The 26,453-nt window shown below is 52.3% G+C and overlaps 7 protein-coding genes across 7 annotated transcripts; 2 read left to right on the top strand and 5 right to left on the bottom strand.

The window, feature by feature from the left end:
* Window positions 1–35: 35 nt before the first annotated feature.
* Window positions 36–1,469, bottom strand: BBA_06755 (FAD binding domain protein; the record flags this gene model as incomplete). The annotated part of the gene is made up of 1 exon (XM_008601852.1): window positions 36–1,469. The coding sequence occupies one exon, from the start codon at window positions 1,467–1,469 to the stop codon at window positions 36–38; it is 1,434 nt and encodes a 477-aa protein (XP_008600074.1).
* A 1,826-nt stretch (window positions 1,470–3,295) lies between these two features.
* BBA_06754 (uncharacterized protein) lies at window positions 3,296–5,824 on the bottom strand (the record flags this gene model as incomplete). Its single annotated transcript, XM_008601851.1, has 1 exon — window positions 3,296–5,824. The coding sequence occupies one exon, from the start codon at window positions 5,822–5,824 to the stop codon at window positions 3,296–3,298; it is 2,529 nt and encodes an 842-aa protein (XP_008600073.1).
* Window positions 5,825–7,120: 1,296 nt separating this feature from the next.
* On the top strand, window positions 7,121–9,889 carry BBA_06753 (Sel1-like protein; the record flags this gene model as incomplete). The annotated part of the gene is made up of 2 exons (XM_008601850.1): window positions 7,121–9,698; window positions 9,753–9,889. 2 exons carry the CDS (start codon window positions 7,121–7,123, stop codon window positions 9,887–9,889), a joined length of 2,715 nt encoding a protein of 904 aa, XP_008600072.1.
* Window positions 9,890–10,345: 456 nt separating this feature from the next.
* On the top strand, window positions 10,346–10,932 carry BBA_06752 (ubiquinol--cytochrome-c reductase assembly factor; the record flags this gene model as incomplete). The annotated part of the gene is made up of 3 exons (XM_008601849.1): window positions 10,346–10,392; window positions 10,528–10,712; window positions 10,817–10,932. The coding sequence occupies 3 exons, from the start codon at window positions 10,346–10,348 to the stop codon at window positions 10,930–10,932; spliced, it is 348 nt and encodes a 115-aa protein (XP_008600071.1).
* A 363-nt stretch (window positions 10,933–11,295) lies between these two features.
* Window positions 11,296–15,603, bottom strand: BBA_06751 (canalicular multispecific organic anion transporter 1; the record flags this gene model as incomplete). The annotated part of the gene is made up of 1 exon (XM_008601848.1): window positions 11,296–15,603. The coding sequence occupies one exon, from the start codon at window positions 15,601–15,603 to the stop codon at window positions 11,296–11,298; it is 4,308 nt and encodes a 1,435-aa protein (XP_008600070.1).
* A 2,459-nt stretch (window positions 15,604–18,062) lies between these two features.
* On the bottom strand, window positions 18,063–18,314 carry BBA_06750 (uncharacterized protein; the record flags this gene model as incomplete). The annotated part of the gene is made up of 2 exons (XM_008601847.1): window positions 18,063–18,193; window positions 18,251–18,314. The coding sequence occupies 2 exons, from the start codon at window positions 18,312–18,314 to the stop codon at window positions 18,063–18,065; spliced, it is 195 nt and encodes a 64-aa protein (XP_008600069.1).
* A 5,668-nt stretch (window positions 18,315–23,982) lies between these two features.
* Window positions 23,983–25,444, bottom strand: BBA_06749 (chitinase 18-11; the record flags this gene model as incomplete). The annotated part of the gene is made up of 3 exons (XM_008601846.1): window positions 23,983–24,962; window positions 25,022–25,308; window positions 25,362–25,444. 3 exons carry the CDS (start codon window positions 25,442–25,444, stop codon window positions 23,983–23,985), a joined length of 1,350 nt encoding a protein of 449 aa, XP_008600068.1.
* Window positions 25,445–26,453: the final 1,009 nt, after the last annotated feature.

Here is a 26,453-nt window from a genome sequence, read left to right as displayed (position 1 = left end):
AGACTTTGGGCGCGCGCGTGTATGTCTTATCTATATTAAACGGATAGTGGGTGACTGAACAGTCGTTTTGGGTCATACTTTGCCTTGACCAATTGCAACTTTTCGAGGTGCTGCCCGTAGTAACTATCCATCATGCTACGGCCATTTTCATCCTCATCATAGTCGTCGTCGCCGATGTATCCACCATTCGTAATTGGATAGAAATGCTCATACGCCCGATTCAGCCACGGCAGGCGACTCTTCGCTTCCGCGTCCGTGCTGTCGCCGTGCTCTGCTACCTGCAGCCAGACCGACATGCCCATCAGCCAAGGAATACCGCGGACCTTGATGGACGTCGTGTCCGGCTCCGGCCGAAAGTCGGGATTGAGCGCGAGCAGCTGCATGCGCACTCCCGTTCTCGGCTGCGTCTTGGCTAACGCGGCGAGCGACGCCACAAAGTCGTCAGAGAGCAGCTCGGGCACGAAGCCGGCTTTAATCTTCATGAATCGCTGGTGCTCGCGCCCTTCTCGCTTCAGATCCTTGAGGTCCTTGTACCACGGGGCCGACGTCTGGCTCTCCTCGATATCGGCAACCGTTTCAATCAAGTGTCGCCGCGTCAGGGTCGTGCTATCGGCGGCCGGCAAGTTCTCCGTGAGGGCCTTCCATGTGGAACCAAGACCGGCCACGGAGTCTTCGAGAATCACGCCAGAGATCTCGAGGACGCCTAGCCAGGAAATAATCATTGGGTTGACGGTGAGCGGCGAGGCCGTCGCCGCGTCGTGCAGCTTCTTCAGCACCACGGGCACGTCTTGACGATCAAGGCTCCAGCGGAGAGAAAAGACAGCAACGCCGTCGAGAGGGGCGTCGTTGGTGCGCAGGGTGATGCTCGTGATGACGCCAAAGGACCCGGTTCCGGCTCCGCGAATGGCGAAAAATAAATCTGCGTTTTCGTCATTGCTAGCGGTTCGCACGCTGCCATCCGGAGTCACAATCTCGACGCTCAGTACACGGTCCGTCAGTGTACCATATGTGCGGGAGTAGAATCCGTAGCCGCCGCACTGAATCTGCCCCGCGAGTCCCACCGTCGGACACGTTCCCATCGGAAGCATCTTCTTGCCGTGCGCCCACGCGTAAAGCGCAACATCTCCCAGCAAGCAGCCTCCTCCAGCAGTAATGGTGTCGTTGGCTGGGTCGGATGAGATGCTGTTTAGCTTGATGGTGTCAATGACGAATGCGCCATCTTGACCACCGAGCCCGAGAGCTTCAAAAGAATGGCCGCCTCCACGGATGGTAATACGCTTGATGCCGGCTCGTTCAGCAGCCTTGACAACGCGCACAACCTCTTCGGTGTTTTTTGGAACGGCAACCCCGATGGGTTTGCGATCCGTGTAAGTGTTCCACGTTGAAGTGTGCTCGTCGAAGTCCTCGTCGTCGCCATGAACCACAGTAATGCCGGGCAAGGCCGATTTCAACTCGTGTGTGGGCGCCATGTTGAAAAGGAAATTTATAAAGTGTTTCTTTGAGTACGTCGTAATCTATAGAACGAAATGGTCTCTTTTTGAATCGGATTCAGTTTTTTCAGAGATACCTATCACTACTTATATATAGACAGACACATGACGGACTAGCATTGGAGTGAACAAAGGTGTGCAGCGTGCCGGAATTTAAGGAAAAGTATTCCATGGAAATTATTCCGCAATCACACAAGGCTTAGAAAATAGCGTTCCCAAAGATAAGGTTATCCAATTAGGCTGATCAATCGCGTGTGCGCCATGTTTCTTCTGTGTCTCGGACAAAGGAGTTCGTCGGACTTCATGAATGAAATCCGCGGACCCTAAGGGCCGCGGATTTTTGACTCAAAGAAAGATATAGAGTTTGACGGGGGATCCAAGTTGATTACGGGCACGTGGGAGTGATTAATAAGAGATCGATCTCGGCTAAAAATTGCATGACGGAAATACGTACCGATCGAGGGTTTGCCACAAACGGCGCCATTGGCGGTTCTGGAATGCTGCTGTTCGGGTGCTCGGGTCACTGGGTCTCTGCAGCCACAATGTCATCATAGAACCAACAAAAAAATTTGCGGAATTTATTTCGTAGTTTCCGAAGCTGCTACAGTCAAAACTCGCCACAAGTCTAGAAAGGTCGTCTCGCCAGGCCGAGGACAGCCCAAGGAACGCACCTCAATCTCCGTAAGCGAGGTCATTTGCTCGTCGCCAAAACTGTAGACTCGATATCTTGGATTTCTGTTCAAGTTGATTACATAACCAGCACGGGGATGTCGTTCACAGTGCCAAGCTCGTAGCCAATGCTTGTGGGTTATCCTTTCGCCACTCGGGGTCACGACAACTCTGAAGAGCTGTTCTGAATAGGCTTCACATCACATATATGTCTGAGGAGTTGTACCACGCTCGAAAGTAGTAGACTCAACGGGTGTGGATATGCAGCTGGAATTTGCCCCCGGATTTAGCGCACGCAAAGCCCATTTCGCACATGACCCTCGGCAGTTAAAGATGACCCAGATTTCCCAACAACTATAGTCGTATGTACTAGTGAAAGTGAGAATTGCTACTCACGTGTCAAGAGTAAGCCGAGAGAGGTTATCAGTTTAGTTCTACATCAGTTGCGTGTGCAGCAAGGAAATGAAAGCCTACTTTGCCGCTGGCAATACTTGTAGGCGCAGCCGATGAAAGAAAGCATCACATGTGGATTTCTCTGGGCGTTGTCATAGCTAGCTGAAAGAAACTCTTCATGGTCTTTTGCGAAACGGCTTGTGAATAATACTACTGGCTGACTGCCGTCGTGTGTGCGAGTGATCGATCCTGGCCCACGCTGGACAGAATGAGCCCAATGATGGCACTTGTGGACTCGGAAGCGACGAGGCTTGGGTACCAATCAATGAGACTGGGGTGGTTTGAAGCGCCGTGCCAAAGAAGGCATTTCGAAACAAGTGACAGAAGTGTAATACCCTTCTCGGAATACAGTTGTCCTTCCAAGCACACGCTTTCTTCATACCATTACCAACCAACACACACTGAGGAGGACTTTGGCAAGCGTCTGAGCGTGCCCCGCTAAACGACACAAGATGCTCAAACTCAATGCTGAGACTATTTGGTGACTATAGTAATGCCGTCGGTCTTCACCAATATTTGGAAGGCTGATCGACGGGCTTCAAGGACATGACTGCAGAGTGCGTCGTGCCGAGGTGCTAGCACTGTGTCAATATTGCCGTCCAGACACTGCGGCTAATGCTGGCGCGTCACTGACAACTTGCATCCCCAGTGCATTGCATCATCGTAATTCAAGAGCAGATCCATCACTTGTCCTTCAAGACAAACATGTCTCCATTCCAGCCGTACGCTCTTGTCAGCCGTCTTCCATGGTGTCTAGCCACTTCAAACGGAACTTTGCCCTTGGGATGGGGTTCGTGGAAATGAATGCTCCTCTCCACATCCAGGCTTGTGGGCGAAAACTGCCAGACAGAGCCATATTGCTTCTCTGCTCGGAAGCCTGTAGACACCATGGCGTGCAAAAAGTCGTTCCAGGGAACCGAACCGGGTGTCGACGTCACGTCGGGGTTGAAGAAGATTGTGCGGAATACTTTGAGAGTGCGAGCATCGACATGGAATGTTGGCTGTGGGTCAAAGTTCTCAGTCTCAGAAACATCGGGTGCTGCGAGTGCCGCAGATGCAGCGGATGGTACGCCTTTGGTCTTGGTCTTGGCCTTTGGCTGGGCCTTGAGCGCTTGGCGTTGATCGTCGGAGGAGCCTAAAAACAGGTTCGAAAGCGGTCGGTTTAGGGTATCGAGATTGGGGTCCATAATCTTGATATCTGCTGTCGGTGTCGCCGGTTCAACCCATTCAGCAGTTCTCCGCAGCATGCGTGTAGAAAGAAAGCGATACACGGCAGACTGTCCGATCTCCGGTACTTTGTACCTCAAGTTCTCGTCGATCTTTGCCCAAACAGCATCCAGGTTGCCCTCTGCTTTCCGCAAGGCTTCCACCGTCTCTCTCGTCCGTCGCTTGTGAGATGGGTAGGCAAACTTGCCTCCTGAAGGTTCGGCGAGTCTTCCAGCGCTGATCATGTTCTGCTCCTTGACGGCGTCAACAATCTGTGCATAGGGCTTCCCCCACTGCATATGCTCAGCTTTGAAAGTCTCCACATGATTTGCAGATGCCATCTCAAAGGTCTGGGCCCAGGGCTGGTAGAGCTCGAGTTGCCTGCAACACTGAGCCATAATGGACAAATCGCCGAGAATCTTGAGGACGTGTTCCGATATCAACCTATCCGCCTCGGGGCTTGACTGCATCAGACGTTCGAGCTCATCCATGACGCGAGGGAGGCCTACTAGGAAGAGGTTGTAACCATCATCCCACAAAGTCTGTAGGAGCCAGATCAGATGCCCTTCTGGCTCAGTTATCTTGACTCCGGCTTTCTGCACAATCTGCAACTTGGTCGAATCAACGTCGGTTGGAGGCACACGAGCAAAGAATTTGTGCATTGGTGGCGATGCGGCGACCGCCGTCTTGAGCCTTTCCAAAGGGCTCTTGGCGGTCTTTTCAAGAAAGTACCTGAAGCGAAGCAAAGCGGTCATGTATTCTTCTGACAAGTCGTTTTGGGGTGATATTTCCCCGGCATACTTGGTCTGTAGGATGCGCAGCTGCTGAGCTTGTCGATGGAGCTCGGTGAACGTCTCGAGGGATATGTAGGAATCAATGAGAATCGTCGAGGTGATCCGAGCCCAGAGACGATGTTCCCGCAGTCTGTTAGTGACGGGGTGTACGCATCCCTGAGTATCTTTGAGCATTTCCTGTCGATGGTCCCTGACCTCGAGGAACTCGTGGGCAAAGTACGCCGGATCTTCGCGAAGTGCCCAGGCGTGATCCTCTACTGCCAACATCTTGGCCTCGAGCAGAAACTCGAGTCTTGCTAGATCAAGCCTTTCTGGAAGTCTAAAAGGTGCTTCCGCAGCCATGACCGCCAGGGATGCGAAACCAGACGCGTCGTTGTCCGTCTTGAGTGGGGGTTCCGGTTGAATAGCATATGCGTCACCAATCATGTCGGCTGCGGAGATCTCGTGGAGAATTTGGTGACAGCAGTCAACTAGTAGTTTCATAATACGAGCTTGTACCTCAAGAACTAAAAGGCCCTCCCCGGGGAGGAACTGCTTTCGCGTAGTCAACCACTCAGAAGCATCTTCATGATCATCCCACGCGATGAGTTTCCCATACCCATCTGCGGTAGTAGCCCCGTGAAGTACCATGGTATGCTCGTTGAGAAAGATGGGAACCAACGCTTTGGACACAAGACCGAGATGGACAGACTCGCTGTCAGCCGCAGCGAACGCCGGGGGAGGATGACGGCCACGAGAATTGAGCAGTAGCGGCATCATTTTTGGTTGAGAGAGGTCTTCTTGGTTGATGTTTGGCCAAAGAAAGTGGTCCCTGTATCTTGTTGCTCTTTCCCTTTGCTCCTTACTCTCTTTTCGCAATGCTTCAAAGTCGGGACGATGGGATGCTGGCATTGCTGGCCAGGCCTTGAGGAGAATTTGCAGTCTCTGCTGTCTTGTTTTTTTGTACCATCTTTTCTGTATCGTGGCCTCGTGCCGCTGGAGTATCTTGCTAAGAGTGTCATAAGCAGCGAAGATGTCGCGAGACTTCCCCTGGGCTTGTCCTCGGACCTCTACAGGGGAGGGTGTTTTTGGCAATGGGGCCCCTATGGCTTTGAAGAGGCTCTGAGGGTTGCTCCAGTCGATTCCGTCGAGAAAGCCATCATCAAAATCGTCGGAATTATCATCTTGGAGTAAATCGAGGGGATTCAGTCGGAAGTCTCGTCTAGACTGCATTGTGCATTGTGCGGCGCGCTTGCACCATGGAAGGCCTCAATTGTTAGGTGCTAAGATCATGATCGCGTGGCAGAGTGGAGCTTCAACAACGACGCTCCCGCCAGTCACATGAGGGCCAATCACCATTTAATTACAAGTTGCAAGCAATAAAAATGAGATATATGCCTAAGCCGTCATCAGACTGGAGTTATTGAATAGATGAGTCGAAATAGGCCAGCAGTTGCCCCGTCACGACTTACGACTTACGACAAATATATCCTGTTGCTGACTTCCTATTCTACACTGATCTAGCCGCTCAGCATCGACCCCTCAACATCAGATGGAAGCTTCCGCAGTGGGAACTGATTGCAAGAGGGTGCTGCACTGCTGCGGCAGTTGTCCCCAACAGCCAATCGGGAACGTGTCTCTGCTAACCAGGCACAGGCTTCTGTGACAGACCTGTGGGTGAGCCCCTGGCCGGAGCAGCACAGGCTGCACAAGGCTTGGCCGCACGAGGCCGCGTGCAACGACAGCTCTGTAACGCCAGCGGGTAAACTTGATACAAGCAATACATCAGGGCATTCGGTCGGATGCTGGTCAGCAGGGCTGTGTTCTTCTTGGGGTCACTGGACTTCCGAAGACTTGCTGCAAGGGCGGCGGGCTCTGTCACAGTGTAGGGCCCTGAATCAACAAGGGGAAGCTGAAAAAGGAATTATGTGTAATATTCGCGCCCGATGAATAACAATAGATGCACCAATCGTCATTGATGTACTTGAGATGGAGAGAGACTTCTCGGCGCGGGGTTACGAGACTCGGATTAGGGAATGTACCAACTCATAAGCCCCACCATCGATACGAACGCGATATCCTTAACACACCGCGTCGCAATCCGCACGTCCGAAAACCACGACGACTTGTGTCATGATTGATTCTCAGAAGGATGGAAACACCACATGAAAGAGCCGCTACTTGAGAGACAGAAAAACCACAGATTCGGGCCGCGGCCGAATGAACGAGCAACTCCAGCGCGACGGCCCTTCGTCCTGACGGCTGACTAAGACGTTGAAACACCTGAGCCACTGCATAACAGCACGCCCACCTCTTTGCTTGCCCTTCCCGCAACATCATAATACCCCAGACCTTGACGATTCTGCTGCAGCTGAGCCCGGTACCGTGATACCTTCTCTCCTCACGGGCCCGTCGAGTTCGCCGCAGACGTTTCGAGCAATTCCAAAGCCTCTGCACCCATTTTTATGCTATGATCGCGTGCCCAAACGTCGGTTCATTATACCTGAGCTCCTGCCCGGGATAGCTGCAATGGATATACACAACCAGAATGGCAGGCGCAGCCTCGAAAACCAGGCATATCAAGGCAACCATATGCCGCCTGGTGGTAGAGCCAGACAACCTCCGCCCAGAGGGCAGTCTCGAGGATATCCGCCCAATGGGCAACCGAGTCACGCGCCGCCGCCCATGAACGCCAGACAACCCCCACCAAGGGAGCAATTCAGACGGTTTCCTGAGAACAGGCAGCAGGGTCCTGCATATGGAGACTACAACGGCGCGTCGAACCCTCGATTACAAGGTCGCGGCAATGGAAGCTATAGCGATGCGCCGAATCCTCGACCACAAGATCATGACTATGCGGACTATAGCGAGACTCGAAATCCTCGACAAGGACCCTCCGCGACTAGCTTTGGCCCCCTTGGGCGCAGTGTGACGATGCCATTCCAGGACTCAGGTCAGCAAGCTCAAACATCTCACCAACGAGCCGAAACTTTGCCGTTAAATGGACATGCTGGACGGTCTATACCGCCACGACCAGCAACGACAACCGGAACTAGACCGACACCGCAACGAACATATCCGCAACAACAGATGCCGTCACGTAATGCACCGTACGGCGCTGGATACGAGCCAGCCGTCGCTAACTCCGTATATGACGAGTACTACAACCAGCGGCAGAGTAATCCAAATCGAAACGCAGGCGATGCGCAGCAAATGGGCGCATCCGCGCAGCCTGCTGCTAGGAGCTCGTTTGATCAGCCTAGAGCGCCACGGCGAGAACTGCCACATAGAGGACCGCATCAAACCCCGAAATTGAGTCACGCCAAGTCCATGGCAGACATGCGTGAACCACAGTCGGCTGTCTTTGAAATGGCTGGCGATATCCCGTCTGTGCCCCCCATGCCGCCTCACACCGGATATGGCCAAAGAGATGGCCCCGGCTACGACCATGGAAATGACCAGGGCTATGACCCAAGAAACGACCAGGGTTTTGGCTTGAAGGGCCAGGCATATGAACCCAAAAACGACCAGACCTACATCCAAAGAAATGACCAATGCTACGATCAAGGCTATGACCACAGCTATCAAAGAAGAGACCAACAAAACAACCAGGGCCATCATATTAACAACCAAAGCTATAACCAAAGGAATGACCAAAGCTACGAGCCGGGCTACGAGCAGGGTTACGAGCGGGGTTTTGATCAGAATTACGACCAGGGTTATAATCATGGATACGGCCAAGCCATTTCTTACGATAATGTTCCTCCAAGAGGACCTAGCGCGCCACCAGCGCCAGGCCGCGCTGCATACCCATCAGACCCGAGATCTGGGGCTGGGGCACAGACTCAACCTCCAATCCCTCAAAGAGTGAATCCTGATGGTCTTCCAACACACCCGACTCCAGTTCGGCCCGGACAGATACCCCATTCCCTGGTTAATCCCAGTGGCAAGCCGCTTCCTATCCGGAACTATGGCGGACTTCCCCGGCCACCGCAGCAACAACCTGCGCAACAGGATGTGCGCCAGCAAGAGAGGCAGTACGCTGCTCCTCCTATTCCGAGCTCTGTCTCTCTAGATAGAGCCCAGGATAAGGAGCCGGAAACACCCGTGACGACGCAGGAGCTAGAGCAACTGAGAATGATTATCAGGACAAACCCTGCAGATCAACAATCCGCGCTGAGACTAGCAAAGCGACTGATTGAGGCTGCCGATGCTCTCGTCCCGCAGATTCCGGATCCCCGCGCGCGCGTCAAAGCCCAAGATAGATACTTGATGGATGCGCACAAGGTTCTGAAGAAGCTAGCCAGCAATCAAAATGCAGAAGCCATGTTCACACTAGCCGACGGCCTTGGTAAAGGCCTTTACAGCGGCGAACCAGATACAAAGGAAGCCTTCACGTTGTATCAATCAGCAGCCAAGCTCGGCCACGCTGCTGCAGCATACCGTACGGCGGTGTGCTGCGAGATTGGGCACGAAGAAGGAGGCGGCACACGGCGCGATCCGCTCAAAGCAATACAGTGGTACAAGCGGGCCGCAACGCTGGGCGATCCGCCAGCCATGTATAAGATGGGCATGGTGACGCTGAAGGGGCTACTTGGACAAAATAAGAACCCGCGCGAGGCTGTCGGGTGGCTGAAGCGAGCCGCTGAGAGGGCAGACGCAAACAATCCCCATGCGCTTCATGAGCTGGGGCTTTTGTACGAATCGGCACAACCAAATGACTTGCTCGTCCGTGATGAAGGATATGCGCTGAGCTTATTCCAACAGGCATCGGACCTTGGATACAAATTTTCGCAGTTTCGTCTGGGATGCGCGTACGAGTACGGACAGCTCGGATGCCCGGTGAACCCCCGTCTGTCAATTGTATGGTACTCACGGGCTGCCATGCAAGAGGAGCACCAGGCTGAGCTTGCGCTGAGCGGATGGTATCTCACGGGTAGTGAAGGAGTATTGAATCAGAGCGATACAGAGGCGTATCTGTGGGCGCGCAAGGCGGCCACGGCTGGCATGGCAAAGGCAGAATTTGCAATGGGATACTTTACCGAGGTGGGCATTGGCATTCCTCCAAACTTGGAAGATGCCAAGAGGTGGTATTGGCGAGCTGCGGGTACGTACAAAGATATAGAGGTATCCGGACCAGAAACTTGCTGACAAACTGTAGCTCAGGAATTCCCCAAGGCACGAGAGAGGCTCGAAGAACTGAAAAAGGTGGGCAAAGCAGGCCCACCGCGGCCTAGAGAGCGCATTTCACGAAGCCGCATCGAAAGGCAGCAAGAAGGAGACTGCACAATAATGTAGTGGATGATTCATAATGTAGGACGGTATTGGCTGAGATACATCGGACATGGACGGGCGGCACGGATTGACAAGCGACTGCAAGGAAGCGGCTTGCTTCACAATATCATGTACATTTTTTTCCTTTTTTTTGAGTCATGAGCAGCAGGCTGTTGCAGTGACGATATTGCCTGCGATGGCACTGAATTTCGGCGCATAATAAATATGATGTAAATTATGGTCTGGCAGCGGCATTGCGACAGACCGCCTTCCCGATTTGGTGCGGCAGTAATCGGCAAAAGGCTGGTCTCGACCAGCGTGGGCATCACGTCACAACCCGCGAGCGACCATTGGCACTTACCGGAGACGCTGCGCAAACCCGACTTTATTTCGTCAATCCTCGACTTACTCACGAAAGCGATCGCCGAACACCTTTGCGACAGTCGATTCCAAAAGCACACGAAACAACGACGAGAAGCCATGCCGAGCCCGAGGAACTGGGGTCTTTGGACCAAGGTGATTGTAGCGTGAGTCTTTTGGGTTTCTGCGCATTTCCTTTGCACGAGGAGGCGGTTTTTTTTCTTTCTTTCCTTTTGATCCCCTCCTAGCAGAGCATGATGCACAGGCGGCCAAGAAGGGGCTAATTTCTCGGAGCAAAACAGAGGCGTCGCGGTGAGCGTGGGCGGCCCTGCGCTGACGTACTGGGTCGTGCCGACCGAGGAGGAGCTGCGGTCGCGGTACAATCCGGATCTGCTGAAGAAGAGCATCGAGGGGCGCGCCGAGCGCGAGGCAGAATTCAACGACTTTGTGACGAAGCTGAAGCAGTACTCCAAGTCTGACAAACCGAGTACGTCTAAATCCTAATACCCCCTTCTTCCTTCTCGTTTGGTATCTGCGCGTGTGTAGAGGAAAAGGCATCGCTGACAGAAGAAAAAAAAAAAGTCTGGACAGTGATCAAAGAGGAAGAGGAGAACCGAAAGAACCAACAAGTTAAAGAGACGAGGGATCTGGCGAGGGAGGCGGAGGCGAGGAGGGAGGCGATGCGCAAGGAAGCTGGGTTGAAGTGAGGGACGAATGGGGGGCGAGCCAATTGGCAATTGCGAGGCGGATGATTGAGAGGCAAAATAAACGAACAAAGGGGAGCTCTCCTTGAGCTCCGTGTATATTATCAGCGAATCTTTGTACTATCATGAAGTATTCTGGGGTGATGTTTTTTTTCTTTAATAGTGGTCACATCACGGTGAACTCTGAGGCACAAACTTTGCAAGGTATCGCTGGTTCACAAATGTTTACTTGTTATACATCGATTGTATCTTTACAATTCAACTCAAATTGATATCAAAAAATGGCAAACGCTAAATGTGTGTCCACCCCATATGTAGCAACCGAATATGTAGCCAACCAATGTACCAAGTCCCAAAACAAACCCTTTAAAACGCCTCATCATCGCGCGGCGCACGACGTGTTATGACCCTATTCAAATTTCCATTCTCCATCTCTACAATGACATCGGCGTGGTGCACCGCGCTCATCCTGTGCGTCACCGTCAGCACCGTACAGTTTGCAAATGCCGCCGCAATCTCCCTCTGAATTTCCTCGTCCGTCTCCTCATCCACGTTGCTCGTGGCCTCGTCCACCAAAATCAGATGAGCCGACGTCTGCTGGCGACGTAGCATCGCGCGCGCAATGCACAGTAACTGCTTCTGGCCCTTGGAGAACTCGAGGTCACGCAGCTGCGTATCAAGCCCGCCGTGCGCCTGTATTAGCGGCCAAAGCTTCACTCGCGTCAGGTAGTCAATCATCACATCGTCGCTGATGTGATCGTCAGCGTTTCGCAGCTCGAAGGGATTCAGGTTCACGCGTATCGAGGCCGCAAGCTCCACGTCATCCTGCGATACAGTGACGATCCGGGAACGTAGCAGATCCGGCGAGATATTCCGCACGTCACGTCCATCGATCTGGATAGTGCCGCTGTAATCCAGGAAGCTGAGGATAGCAAGGAGAAGCGACGACTTGCCACTGCCTGTACGTCCGATGATTGCGACCTTTTCGCGTGGGTGAACAATGAGCGACATGTCTTTCAGTACAGGGCGAGCAGACATGTCCAGCGGATCGTACTTGGCTGTGACACCGGTGATGTCAATACGACCCAGCGACGGCCAGTTTTCTGGCAGCTTCTCGCCCGTGTTGTTAACAGGCTCGGGCTCGAGTGGTGTCGTGTTGTTGAATTCTCGTACACGCGCCATGGCACCAAGCGAGGTTTCCAGATTCGACCAATCTTGCACGAGAAACGACATACTCTCGCTCAAGTTTACGAGCGTAACCAGAGATAGACCAATAGCACCTCCGCTGGTTTTGCCTGGAAGGTTGACGGCGAGACCAACTAGGAGCATGGCTATGCCGGCCACGGTCAAGTCCATGACGAGAGCAAGCCAGCGCTGAATGGCGTACATGTGGTAGTAGGGACGCTGCGAGTAGTCGAGCAGGCCGTAGCCCTGCCACTTAATGTCCGACTCCCACTGGAACGCGCGAATATGCATAATGCCGTCGCCGACATCCTGAAAAAGTGTATACAGCGGCGACTTGGCCTCAAGATCCATATGACGAATTTGTCGAGAGGTGCGCAAGTAAAACCTCTGCATTTGCCAAAGAAAAATGAGCAGCGCGGGTACTGCGATTGCGGCATAGCTTGCTCCAGACATAATGACCCCAATGCTTACAAGGCAGGCAACCGCCGTGTAGGTAAACTCTAGAAAATACTGGGGAAGCTGTTGTGACAAAAACCCGATATCCTGAGAGAATTTGCTGACAAGAGCACCGCTTTCGGTCTTTGTGATAAAAGGCAGCTGGGCCTTCATCGTGGTCTTGAGAAGTTGATTGTGTAAGACGCGCGATGATTTAGGCACCACCTTGAAATAGTAAAAGAACAAGCTGACCGCTAGTGTAATGCCAGTGCCAATGGCCAAAGCAGCATAGCCGTAAAACCACTTCATGTTGTACGGGTCTTGATCCATCCATAAGCTGGCATAAATTTGAGGCAGGGCTCTGATTACAGCAGCAAACGAAATGGAAAGAATCCAGAGAATTATCATAGGAATACCACTGGAGCGGAAATAGTACATGTACAGTGAGAAATCTCCACGTTGACGCTGATGTGCCTGATCCTTGGAAGGATCTGCCGCCGCTTTGGGCACGAACGGCTCGACTTCTTTGGAGGCTTCTTTCTCGGAGCTACTGACCAAGTACTCTTTTCGAATGAGCTCGGGCGAGTTATTGACCGTCTCTTTGACATTGCCCTTTCCGTCCAGAGCGTATACGGTGTGCGCGAGAGGAAGATGCTCGCGAATATTGGTGGTCATGATGACAGTCGTGCCCGTCTGAATGAGAAGGCCGTCATCGCCGAGTAGGCGGGTAAGAATGATTTCGGCGGTTTCGGAATCCAAGGCGCTGAGAACGTCATCGAGGACAATGACGGATGCGCGGGAATAAACGGCCCTTGCCAATGCAACGCGCTGTTTCTGACCGCCACTGATGAGTCCACCGCCGCTACCAACCATTGTCTTGTCTCCGTCTGGCAGCTGCTCCAAATCCTCTTCCAGAGCACAAGCCCAGATGACAGATCTGTACCAGGGCAAAACGTACTCGCAATGGGCAATGACAGAGTCGCGGATGCACATATTCTGAAGCCACGGTGACTGATCACAGTATGCAACCTGTATACCGCCCATGAGAACGAAGCCGCGATCAAGCTTCTGCTCGCCCAGGATAGCCCTACACAGAGTTGATTTACCGGCACCCACAGGTCCAACAATCATGGAGATTTGGCCCGTACGGAATTGAAGGCTGATGTTGTCCAGGAGAGGGATTGCGGCATTCTCCAATCGGTTAATGGTCACATGGACGAGCTCAATGGCGAAAGGACTGGGCCCTTTTTCGGCCGACTCGCGGGCTTTTCTGAGAGTCTCGGCTTGAATCATCATCATATCAATAGGCGCGCCTTCAACCGGACCGTTTCCGCTTTGGCGGCTGTCGAAACGCTCTTCCAAGCGGAGGAATGCCTGAATACGAGTCAATCCGGCGTAGCCACCAATAGCAAAGGGCAGGTATGTAAGGAGGTGCGTCATTGGGCCGACGACGACAGCAACAACCGATAGAACGGTAAAAAACTGGGCAGTGGTGAGTTTCTCCGTCTCTCTAGTCCAGAAAAGCGCTCCAGCTACAACGACGACTGGAGTGATGGCATCGGACAAGGCACCGACAGAGAGTAGGCCGACGCGAACACTGCGCTCGGGCAGCGAAGTCTTGATCTCATCTTCACGAAGATCCTCAATGTGGTTGGCATAGAATGGCGCCAGGCCGCTCATCTTGATAGCCTTGAGCTGAGTAATGACATCTTTAGTTTCGCCGACTCTCTTTTCAATCTTCTCGTTCCAAGTCTTTCGCGCGACTCCAAGCCTCTTCGTGTAGTAGGATGACACCATGGCGGAGAGCACAGCAGGAATGAGGACAAAGAAGCATGCGCCACCGATAATCTTTGCCAGCATAAAGATTGCAAGAGCAAGCTCGAAAGCGCTTGCCCATAGGTCATGAAAGGTTGTAATGGTGAAGGTCAAGGTTTCGATATCGGCAGTCATGAGGGTCAACGCAGCCGATTTTTTGAGTTGAGTGTGAGTGAGCTTGAGCGCCTTGTGTAGGATGGCGGTGACGAGTATGCCGCGGGTCAAGGTGGCAGAGCGATAGGCGTGATGCTTGTAGTATCCTCTGCTTATAGCGATACCAATGTAGATCAACGCGGTGGCGCCAACGAGGCCGCCAGAGACTTCGGAACCCGGGTTGCCATCGACGACGGCGTGAATGATGGACATGATAAGCCAAGGCTGGGCAAAGGTGAAGCCGAGAAAGCAAAGACGAGGAACGACGACGCGTAGAAACTCGGGGTAGAGGGTCCGAAGGAGGGCATGAGTAAGGGAGTGATTCGAGGTTGTGCTCGCGGCTTGCCAATGGGGCTCAAAGTCGGCGTAAAGACGCTCAGAGCTGAATTCAGGACCAAGATCCCGGAGGTCCTCGACACGCAGAATGGAGCGGAAACCCAGCTTGAGGGTTGAGTTGACCCACAGGAAAAGAGCTCGCCCCCAAAAGCCGCTGAGAGCCTCGCCACTGAGTCGTGGTTGCGAAGATCGGTTGGTGATGAGGCGGCGCTTGGGCACTTCTTGAAAAAGTAGCAGGGCAAGTTCAAGGACGACGACGGCGACAGAGAGTCCAGCAAGCGCATCAATATCGGCGCGAAGGAAGTAGGATCTAGTCTTGGCAATGTCGAACAAGATCATGAGGGTCAAATAGAGGCTAAGCAACGTCGAGGGTCGATAGGAATAAATGTGCTCGGCATATAGTAGAAAGAAGATGCATATGGAGCCAAGACAGGCGATTGCGGCAGAGGCGACGGCCAAATCATGTCGAGGAACCGAAGAGACGGCCCAAAGAGCAAGGCTGGCAACCTGACAGGAAAGCAGGAGCAGGGTGCTGAGCATCTTGAGCCACAACAAGACTCCCGGTTTGACGCATGGCTGACGGCGCCATAGATGATTTACGTGAACTGGCGTTAGGACGATGAAAACGGACGTTGGCAGGATGGATAGGATAGAGTGCTCAAATGACAGGGAAAAGTCGAATAAGCCATCGAGCGTCGGTCCAAAGGCGCCATCTCCCTCACCAACTACCGCCCTGGCGAAGACGTCCATGGTCTGCATCAGTTAACCATGGGAGGGAAAAGCGGGTGTCGTCCAGATGCATCTAATGGGCGGATAGTCGTCGAGAGAAGTGAGGTCGGGTAAAGAGTGTCGAGCCGACCAGGTCGATGGAGAAAGGAAGGCCAAGAGGAAGAAATTCTTGGGAGATGAAAAGTGTGGAGGAGATGTGAAAAGTAAAGAGATCGGGGGGGCCGTGTCTGTTTGGGGTCCCGTCCCCATGAAAGAGAGGAAAGATTCGGGGGCGGGTGGGTGAGAGGGCCAAGGGTCATTAGGTAAGGAAGCAAAAAGACCCAAAAAGCTGGGATCATGGTGGGCAAGTGGGCAGACCTACCCGACCGGCAACAGGAGCAAACCACCCTCGACACGGCAATCATCACCAAAACCATCCATTGCACTGCTGAGCCGATAAACACAGTCGGTGCACGCGGAATCGGTGGGCGCAAAATGGCGAGGACACAAAATAGGCGATAGACGGGCTAAATACAACACTAATGCACTCGAATGCGCGATGCTACCCTGCGTCGAGGGGCCCAGCGCCAGACTTGCAGGAATTGTGCTGCAGGTTCCATTTGGGCTCCGTCACCCCTGTAGCGCACCAAAGCAAGATTACAGCTATTAGGGATTACCTACAAATACATCGTCGGCTGCCAAAGAGGTGCAGATTGCCAGGAGCCAGCGGTCAGTTGTTGGCAGTGTGGTGATACCGCATGCGACAGTTACGGGTGAGCATGAGACAGATTACAGAGGCCCTGTCAGTTAGCTACTCTTGACTCTTGATTGCCACCTGTCTCGTTTATCGGCCAGTGATATGGAAATAAATTAACCACATTTGCATCACAGCGCTAACTAGTCTGGCAACCCACGTCGCCACCATGCCAACGGCCCAATGGCCCAATGGCTGTGTGAGCTGGCCCACCCCGACCGATGGCAGGTTCGTGGCTGAATGGCCGCACGACAACTGCCGACCGAGCCAGATGTGCCAGATGTGCCAGACGTGCCAGACGTGCAAGACGTGCCAGACGTTGATACCATACTCGACTCGCTGACCAGGAGCTTGGAGACCTGTTGTCATCAGGGGCAAACGAGACAACGAATTGCGGCAAACTCTTGTCGTGTGCAAAACCACTGGCAAGCTCATGAGCGCAACATTCGATGACATTTGTCCTTAATGTCGCCATCAGAGGCACTATTGACAGGCGCAGCACGATGCTTCACCTAAATAGGCATGTCGTTGCTATGTACAATAGCGCCATGACACAATGATTATCATGGACGACCAGCAGTGGTCAATGCAGAATTTGTACGTGAAACACGGACGATGGGTGGCTGGGCGGGCGGCTGGCAGAGCACGCCAACCCTCTGTGCGCAGCGCCCGCAAGAGACAAGACACTGGCGGCGAAGAAAAGGAAAGTGGGATGCGCATGGAGCTAGTTGCCAGAGAGAGGAGTCGACGACTTAGATCCCACCCTCAAGGGAGAGTTGATAGGCAGAACAAGGTCTGTCTGTTGGCGCAACTGAGGGTCCGCGGGGATGCGCGGGCAGCACTAACACCGAAAGGGAGAAACGCCAGAAGCTGACAAGTGACAACCTGACTCAAAGGAAAGAACAAGGTTGCATGTAATCTACGCTAAAAAAAAAGGAAAAAAGACCTTACTGGGGGAGGGAAAATGGAGCCACACTGAGGGCGGCACAGCGGGAAAGGAGTAAGGTCGAAGGGCTGAGTCAATTCAACTGGCGATTTGCGATCCCGAGATATGACTGCGCCCTGTCACGCTACAAGCCGTTGTGGTCTATATTGGCATGATGACACAGGATAGGAAGGATCATCAACATCAGACTGCTTACCACTCCGCAATGGGATAGTCCCAACGAGTCGGCGTCTGCGAAATGTTTCTAGTCCCAAGTGACCGTTGGTTTCGCCTTTTGGCGACATTGCATACGCCAGGGTCGCATAAGGCCACACAGGGGAGACGTGGAAAGACTACGATTCGAACTTGTCTATATTATTCCATGCTTCTGCAACGATGCAGAGAAGACGTATCTATCCAATGCAAACTAAAGAAATGTAGCAACAGAGATCAACGACCGGCCAACATGCCGTCATGCGGAGTACAACTTTGGTCGCCACCAACTCGACGGATGCCGTCAACGCCGGCCCAAAAAACCAACAGAGGGAAGAAAGGTCGACACGGTTATCATCATTGCCCCAAATTCGTTCGAATCAGATTGACGAAAAGAAAAGAAATCACACGATGCATGTGTGGTGTACAAGAGGTAACACAGAATTGGGGGCGGTGTTTGTTGTCGCAGACGGAAGGTGCGGCCGAAACAAAAAAGGCTTCTCGCAAGCGATGCTTTTGCGCAAAGCACATCAAGTTCGTATCGCCGTCATGAATTTTTTTTTTTTTTTTTTTACTATGGCGCGCCGAAAAGACAAGACAGCTAGGTAGCTACTGTCCGAGGACCTCGGCGGCGTCTGCGGCGGACGCTTCGGCTTGGTAGGGTCCTCGCGCAGAGGCAACACCGGGCAGATGGATGTTGGCCATGGAGTTGAGCTGTTCGCGTGCAAAGAGCCCAGCCACTACTTGAAGGTTAGATGAAAAAATTGGCTGGTATGCAAGGCAAAGGAAGATCATACGTGGGAATGCATCGACAGAGTTGAAGGCGGCCAGGGCCAGGCAGAGGAGCATGTGTGCCTGCATTTTGGTGGTGGTGTGATGTAAGAAGTGAGATGTGAGTAAGAAGTAGTTGATGGTATCGACGACGATGCAAGGAGGAGACGGATGAAGAATGAATGACTTTAATTAGATTAAGAAAAGAAAAAGAGTAACGAGATTCAATGGCAAAAGGGAATCATGGGTTTTAAGAAGAAGAAGGGGACGGCCGACCTAATGACAGCTCAGCTACGGGAGGCACAGGCGAGAAGAGAGTTCGTTTTGGAGCGGTACAGCGGGGCAAGCCCGCCGTAGCTAACTATTTACTCGCTAGTTGGGCATTGGCATGGTCGTTTTCTTTGGGCTGGACCAGCGACAGACCACCAGCTGTTCCCGCCTTGTTCTTCTGGCGTCCTGTCCTGTCCCTGTGCTAGGGGAAAAGGCGAATAGAGAGCGTGCGACGTCCGACGGGCCAAGACCAAGACAAAGCAACGCGGCTCTCCATTACGCGGGTCGAATGAGGCAAAACTACCGTTTCCCGCCAGCTTTTGAAGTGGCCCACTTGAGACGTGCGTGGCCTGACAGCCTCGTTTTGGACAAAGTTGCTGTATCATGCGCGCCCCCCCACCCCCGGCCACTCTCGACATGCAGGCTGCAAGCCCCAAAGCAACAAGCATATTACGGGAAACTGCAACTCAATCTAGAGAGTCAATGCCCTGGTCAGAATTTTTCGAGGCTCCAGCTTGCTGCCGGACTTTGTCTGAAATAAGAAAAGAAAAAAAACGTGACCGATGCTGTCTGCAAGACTGCAACAGATCTACCTAGGTAGCTGCATAAAACCTTGTCCTGCCCCCCCCTGCGCCCCCTGTAACTTCCCATTACCAACAGGCGTGCCAGGTGCCCAGCCTGCCAGGCATAGCCGCATAGGCCCGTGTGCCAGGCAACAGGTATTCGAACCAGCGGAGGCCGAGTCACGTTATTGCATTCCAAAATATCATGCCCTCGTTTCGCAACTTGCTTCGATTCCGTCGCAGCGCTGCGCGCGCGCGCGCGCGCACAGAGATTGCAATAGCCACCCATTCTATTGAGTCCCCGCGGCCAGTATCTGCGGGGTGGTGCGCGCTCTGCGCACAGTTGTTGACAAGCGTTTGCGTCACAAACGTCGGCCAAATTCCTTCCTCCCTCCCTTTGCGAAAAACCCCTCCCGACACGCGCATCGGTCGTTGGCCGGCATGTGCCGCCGCCGGGAAGACACACACAAATCTCAAATCTACATTGTCTCGGGTCGCAGAGACAAACCAGAAAAAAAGAAAAAAAAGAAAAGATTGCTCAATTTAGAAAATCTCGCCTCCCGCGTGGTAGAGGCAGTTCATTTGTCTGCAGCACATCCGTTCCCGTATGTTTGTCTTGTCCCTCACTGACCAGTTTGATCACGTAACGTTGCAAAAAAAAAAAAATAACACCAGGAGCTTTTATTACTGCCCAAGCTACTACTGCAGGCAGGGTCTTTCGATGACGATTCTTTCTTTTCCAAAAGTATCGTTTTCATAAATAAAAAAAAAGAGGCTTTCGCATGCGCCCGCAACTCTTTAATTTGAACCAGATTCCTGGGTCCAGTTAACCCCGTAGTGTAGCCCCGTAATATTGATACTTGTCGGCCAGTATTACCCGCAATAGGCAACTTTTGTCTCGTCCAACACTCAATAAAAACACAACTTACGGATTATGATGAGCATAGTTAGAAAAGAGAAGGAAGCAAAAAAGATGGGGAAAAAAGATGGCGTGACAAGGGGGCCATGCCATCACAACGTCTTCTCCCTCTCGGTGTCACCACTTTCGCCCATTCCGACCAGTCAGAATGCGCGTTGGCTACATTATTACCTGCCCGCCAAGGGCAGCTGGTTATATTTGCTACAAGTCTCTGTATTCTGCGACTTTTTACCTAAACTCCATACATACAAAGTATTATTGATATTGCTATTGATATGAATATTCATTGTTGGATTGATATTCATAATTCATTATTTAAAAAAAAAAAAATTCGACTCCATGATAAGCAAGCCCCCCTTGTCGGTCAAATACCTAGTGCGCCGTGATCCGCCTATCGTGCGCCTCCGTTGTCGACTCCAGTACTGCGGGCCTACCAGCGCTTGGCACAGGCGGTTGATGTCTCTTTACCCTCGTGTTTCGGATCACGCACCGCGATTCAGCTTGAGGACGGGATTCAGCTTTTTTTTGGCTCAGACGGGATTCAACTAGATAAGCTTAGATGTGAATCAGTCATCTGTATAGCTAAGACTTGGGTCACCCATGCACACGCAAAACATGCTCAGCATTTTTCCACACGAAAAAAGCACGCGCATACCAGTGATACCACGCACCCACGTCGACTTGTGCTCAGCCTCGTTCTTTTTTCTTTTTTTTTTCTTTTTTTTTCTTTTTTTTTTTACAGCATCTGCATGAAACCATGTCAACTCACCATGCAGCCGCCACCACCGTCATCTTTCTTTGAGATTTCCTCGGCCGGTATTTACATGCAAGCCACGTTGCCACGTTCAGTCAAAACGACTTGAATCCTTTTTGGCTGGGCTTGGCACATGGGGGAGGCTTACTGGTAATAAAGGCCCAACGCCCGCATCTCCGGAAGGGGAGGGGGACATGCAATGACCCGTGTCATGAAGAGTCCGTTCCCTTCGGACGCGCGGGGAGGGAACGGGGTGGCTGACCCCATGGCGCTACTACCTAATGACGAATAATGTGACCCCGACTCGGGGGAAAAGCGCCGCATAGGAGGAGGGCATGTGGTGGCGCGCCGCCCAACATCTAAGAAATCGGGCGCGGCCCCCCCCCCCCCTTTGCGCCGTTTCGGCCCGGACGGATGAGTCGGGTCAAAGAACTTGATGAGCTGTCAAAGTGTTCAAAAAACGTATCCTACCCAGTATCCGCATTACTTTGTACTAAACCCCCCTTTCTCTTCGTACAAAAGTTCCAGGGTCCCTTCCTTTTTACCCCTGAACATGTTGATGCGCCGGGCATCATGCGTAGAGCATTGTGTTTGGATTGGCTTGCATTAGAAACTGCATGATAGGTTTGAAGAACGCAAACACCACCCGAAAGACACGTCATCTTTTTAATTTAGCTCATAAAGCTGTACTTGGCTCATCAAACGCCAGCGTTCATGTTTCGGGTCTCGTACCATAATGGACTGCAGCCAGCCATTTACGACAGCCGGTCTCATCTTTCTTTCTTCGCCTTCTCTTTTTTCTCGGAATTATTCCCGTCCATTACAGTAATCAATGAATCATTCACCGCCAAATTTCAGCCACATCATCTACCTTATCTCCGTGTAAAAGCCGACCGAAGCTCTTTGCGCTCGCTTTCCACTCCAACCACTGGCATCGCCATCTCGAGTCAGTCCGAAGAATAAGAGAAGGAATGTTGGCCGTACCGCAGCCTCAAATTTCTAGCAGCAGCGTTCAGAATAATAGCTCATAGACATGTATTCGCAGTCTTGTGCCCTCTGTGACTCGTCAAATTTTCCTTGACGCGGCCATCTCATAAAAGAATGCCCGCCATGTCTCTTGTCACGTAGCACAGCCAAGATTTTGGTTTCTGGAACATCTTGGCACATGCAACCAATTTGCAGAGCGGTTCCGTAATACAAAAAGCATGCATATGCTGTGCCACCCTTCCGTTCTGCACGGCCGAACAATGGCCGCCACCCTGTATCGTCACCGCCAGAACCGTTGCCATCCGTGTTGCGGATGATTGAGAGTCCCGACGCAAATAAGACTACGTTTGACCCGTCTCTCCCCGGTGATTACTTACAGACGATATTCTAGATCTCTCCCCGGTGCTTACTTACAGACAATATTCTAGACATCTTGTGCCGCTTCGCCGTGCTGGGTGTCTCTAGTGTGGCCCATAGCGCAGAGAGCTTTGTCCACCCATCATTAGCTCGGCTCCCCTCTCTACTGTCCTTTGCTATGAGTTGTATAGCTTTTAATATAGGGTAGACGCGTGCTTTAAAATATAAGCCGTACATCAGTAGCACGAGTATAGGCTTGCTCTTGTTCTAGTTCCTTTGATCGAGTCAGGCATCGTCTATGCTTGTAATCCGACGCCGTTTGGTGCCGCCCTTTGTCATGCGTGGTATCGATCGCGCAGTAGGCAGCGCGATGAGCAAAAATAAATGAATTGCAGAGCGACGAATGGTACTCACTCTCATAATCAGTATTTGCACTTTCGATGCTGTTTGCGATGATTGCAGTAGTTTGTTGCCAGATGACGGACGCTGTTTATTCGCGGCACGTTCTCAAGCCTGCTATGCCCAAGACAGCAAACCAAATTCAAACTCACTCGGTGAAGCCAGTCAGATGATTTGAAATGCTATGGGGCAGTGCAAAGTCATCGCTATTTAGATGGCAGTAGTAGATGGACAAAATTGTACAACGATAACACATGGCCCCAGCCACTGACCGTTTTCTGCGGACCGTCTTGTACTGGACGTCTTGCACTGACCATGTCATACTGACTGTCTTGCACGCAGGACTTCAGCTATGTGACTCTTTCAAACACACCCGCCACATGAAATAACTTCGGGAAGGTTGGCTGAAACCATGAAAGCTTTTACAGTGGCAGCGTTATCTCAGGTGATGGGTTCTGGGCAGTACGACCCTTATATTGTGGCTGGCTGGAATACTCCCAGTTGGGGCATTCTCAGAGATTATTTCAGTGTGGAAGATATCCGGCCTGGGAGATACGTTACTCTAGAATAAGTTGTAACACATCGCACAAGTAAACCCGATCACGACCCAAATTAGAAAGTCGGCAGCACAACAGAGACTATGCGAGGCCTTATACACAACATGCGACACTGGACAGTCAGCACAATCACCGGACTCTTGTTTTAGTACTGCAGCGTGATGTACATAATACTAACGCATGTGATTGGGCTTTTTTGACTTCAACATGATACGGAGATGTGATTCGCAACATCATCCTAGACCCTCTGGGGAGTTCAGCCTACTTTGACCGAACCAGTCCATTGCTTCGGATAACATGACCACCGGCTACTTCTGTACCAAAACAAGAAGCAGTTTCTAGAGCTTCCTCACCACATTACATGCTTCCAAGTTGGCGCTGGTGCAGCAGGTTCCAGTGTTAAAGACAATGTCAAATGGATCACCTTGGTCATCACACGGGGTAAACAATTTTCCCGGGCTATGCAGGAAAATATTCACGAATTGGATTTGGCGGCAGGACTGGTTGCCGTAGAGCTGAGACTTGGCGCCCACTCAATTGATCCGGTCTTGCTGGGTATCCCGGCCACATCACAGATATCCGACTGCGGGCAGTCAATCATCTGTCGTCCTGCCATTGCCAGTTATAGTGTGTCAGTTTCCCTTGTGCTTGATGAACAACCAGAATTTGAATTCAAGAGATATCCAACCGGTCAAAGATTTGCCGTTTTCCAAGGGCAAAGCAAGCGGACTGCTGCTGCATCTGAGCCGGGTAGTTTCACCGATCGAGAAAGGCACGCTTCAGTTTGACAAGGTTGAATGAGTCACAGCAGTTATTCAATTGGCATGCATCAGTAAATAGTACAATAGCTAATAGTTATATACTGATACTCTTTTCTTGCTCTTGACCCACATCACCCCGCTCTGTCTGGTGTTGTATATACAGTGCGAAGTTTCGCAAATATGAGAGGCAGCTATTTCTTCGCGGCACAGGTTTTTGGGGGCTTCTCGGTCGTCTCGAGCTTCTCGGGCTTCTCGGCCGTCTCGGGCTTCTCGGCCGTCTCGGGCTTCTGGGCCGTCTCGGGCTTCTTGGCCGTCTCGGGCTTCGCGGCACAGGCTTTTGGGGACGTCTGGGCCGTCTCGGGCTTCTCGAGCGTCTGGGGCTTCTGGGCCGTCTCGGGCTTCTGGGCCGTCTCGGGCTTCTGGGTCGTCTCGGGCTTCTGGGCCGTCCCAGCCGTCAAGGCCTTGATGCGGCTCCAGTCAAAGCTGTCCTGGCACAGGCTCCATGCAAAGACACCGCCCAGCTTCCTCGCCTCGACAATCTTGGTGCGCTTCTCGCTGATAAACTCGGGCGTGTCCCAGGTCCAGTAGACCTCCTTCGTGGCGTCCCAGTACCACTGGCCGCCCTTTTCCTTGTCAGCCTGGCCGTTTTCAATGGCCTTGAGGAAATCGTCCTTGATGTTTTCCTTTTCAAAGGTAACGGCGCCCGAGCGGCCCGTGTCGGTGCCGTTGCTGAACTCGAGCTCGTCCGTGACGCAGCCGGTGGGCTTGTCGCAGGTCACGCCGGGCTTGGTGTTGAAGAAGCGGGCGTAAAAGGCGAAGCCGAGGTTCATCTTCTCGGCGGGGACGCCGCGCGCGATATAGGCGTCGATGGAGGCGAGGGAGCCCTCAATGGAGGTGTGGTGGTTGGTGACGTTGTTGCGGCGGTTCATGAGGTCGTAGGTCATGACGTTGACAAAGTCAACGGCCTTGATGATCTCGGGAACCTTTTCCTTTGTGTAGGCAATCATGTCGCCCTCCTTACCGGGCACAGCTATGGAAAGCTCCTTGTCGCCGATGGCGGTCTTGATCTCCTGGAGCAGCAGAGGGTACGTCTCAATCTCGGAGACCTTGCCGTCGTTGGTGTTCTTCTTGTAGTCCTCGCCGTTACCGCCGGGATACTCCCAGTCAATATCTGCATTGTGTTAGTCTGTTTCACATGCATCAGAAGCGGGCGGGGAATGATAGACGTACCGACGCAATCATAACCAAGCTTGTCGGCGGTTTTGGCGACGTTCTCGGCAAAGAGTTTGCGAGATTCCTCAGAGGCAGCGGCGACGCCGAATCCTTCCGTGTCGGCCCAGCCGCCAACGGCCATACAGACCTTGGTTCCGTTCTGAAAGAGCGCGCGAACCTGGTCGAGTGGCATAAAGGGGGTATAGTCGGTGCCAGTGTTGAAGGTTGTGGAGGGGGCAAAGGCAGTAATGACATAGTTGACGCCAGCAGTGACATTCTTGGGAGGAGTGGTCGTCGTGTGGTATCTACCTTGTTAGAAAAAAGCATTATTTGGAGGAAAACCTTGTAATGCACTTACTGGTCAAAGTACATGATAGTGCGCGGGCCAGCCGCGGCGGCGATAGTGGCGCCAGCCAAGAGCGCTAGAGGTGAGGTCTTCATGGTGACTTGTTTGGAAGAGTTGAAGCGAGTGAAGTTCAGACGAATTGAACAGAGATTGACAGCAGCTCGACGCCTCTTAAATAAACGAGCCGAACCTTCATATCAGTATCCGTCTTGGTCTTGTTCCCCGTTCCTGGCATGACTCTGAACGAGACAAGGTGCCCACTGTTACCACAGCCATACAAGTAGTTTCATGCACTGCGCATTAGATGCGTGGTCTGCCAGCACCGACGGTGTTACATCGCAGCTAGCGCCAAAGCAGACCCTTCATAAATTAGGTTTGCTATCTTGCTTTCAAGAAGATTGGAAGGGATTCAAAGTGGGCAGTGTGGTTCGGCGTGGGGAACGCCTACTAATTAGCATCCAAGAAACGGCCTGTGTGGTCTTTGTCCTGTCTAAACTATCGCAAATGTATGCCTTTCTTTACGGGCATCGGCATGCCAAAGGTGGCAGTTGCACAGAGAGAAGCGAGTCAGAATAAAGCGTAACGCTTATTTGTGAGTCTATAACGCAGTCAAGGTGTTGTCTTACTGGTTGACGCAAACTCAAAGCCGACGGTTGATGAATCATCATCCGAAAGCCATGTGGCAGTTGGCAGGATATAATTCGCATAGTTGGAGCGCATGATGTAGCATATTGCCCGTGCGTCTTGATGTAGATGGCAATGTACCATATAAATTGCCCTGAATATCGGCCGCGACAAGCCGGCGAGTCATGACGTTTCAAGTGTAGAGGCTGCCCGTTGGATAAAATAAACCCCGATTTCAATGCGTCTGATTTTCTCCGAAATACAGACGAGAAATACCGATGTCGCCTCGGTTGATGCTAATGGCAAGCTTGTCCGTCCGAGACCAGGCTAGGCTCGATCCTTGACTACCTATTAAACTGGTGGTGTACTGGTGCGGTCAGGGAGGGACCCTCTCGGCGAAATACTTTTTCCCCACGCGAAAACTCTTGGCACGCACAAAAACGACTCTACCCATAACCATCACGAATAGTGACGAAGGCG

The sequence above is a fragment of the Beauveria bassiana genome (assembly GCF_000280675.1).
Source record: "Beauveria bassiana ARSEF 2860 unplaced genomic scaffold BBA_S00020, whole genome shotgun sequence".
Classification (NCBI taxonomy): Eukaryota; Fungi; Ascomycota; class Sordariomycetes; order Hypocreales; family Cordycipitaceae; genus Beauveria; species Beauveria bassiana.
This window is presented reverse-complemented; position numbering and strand designations above follow the sequence as displayed.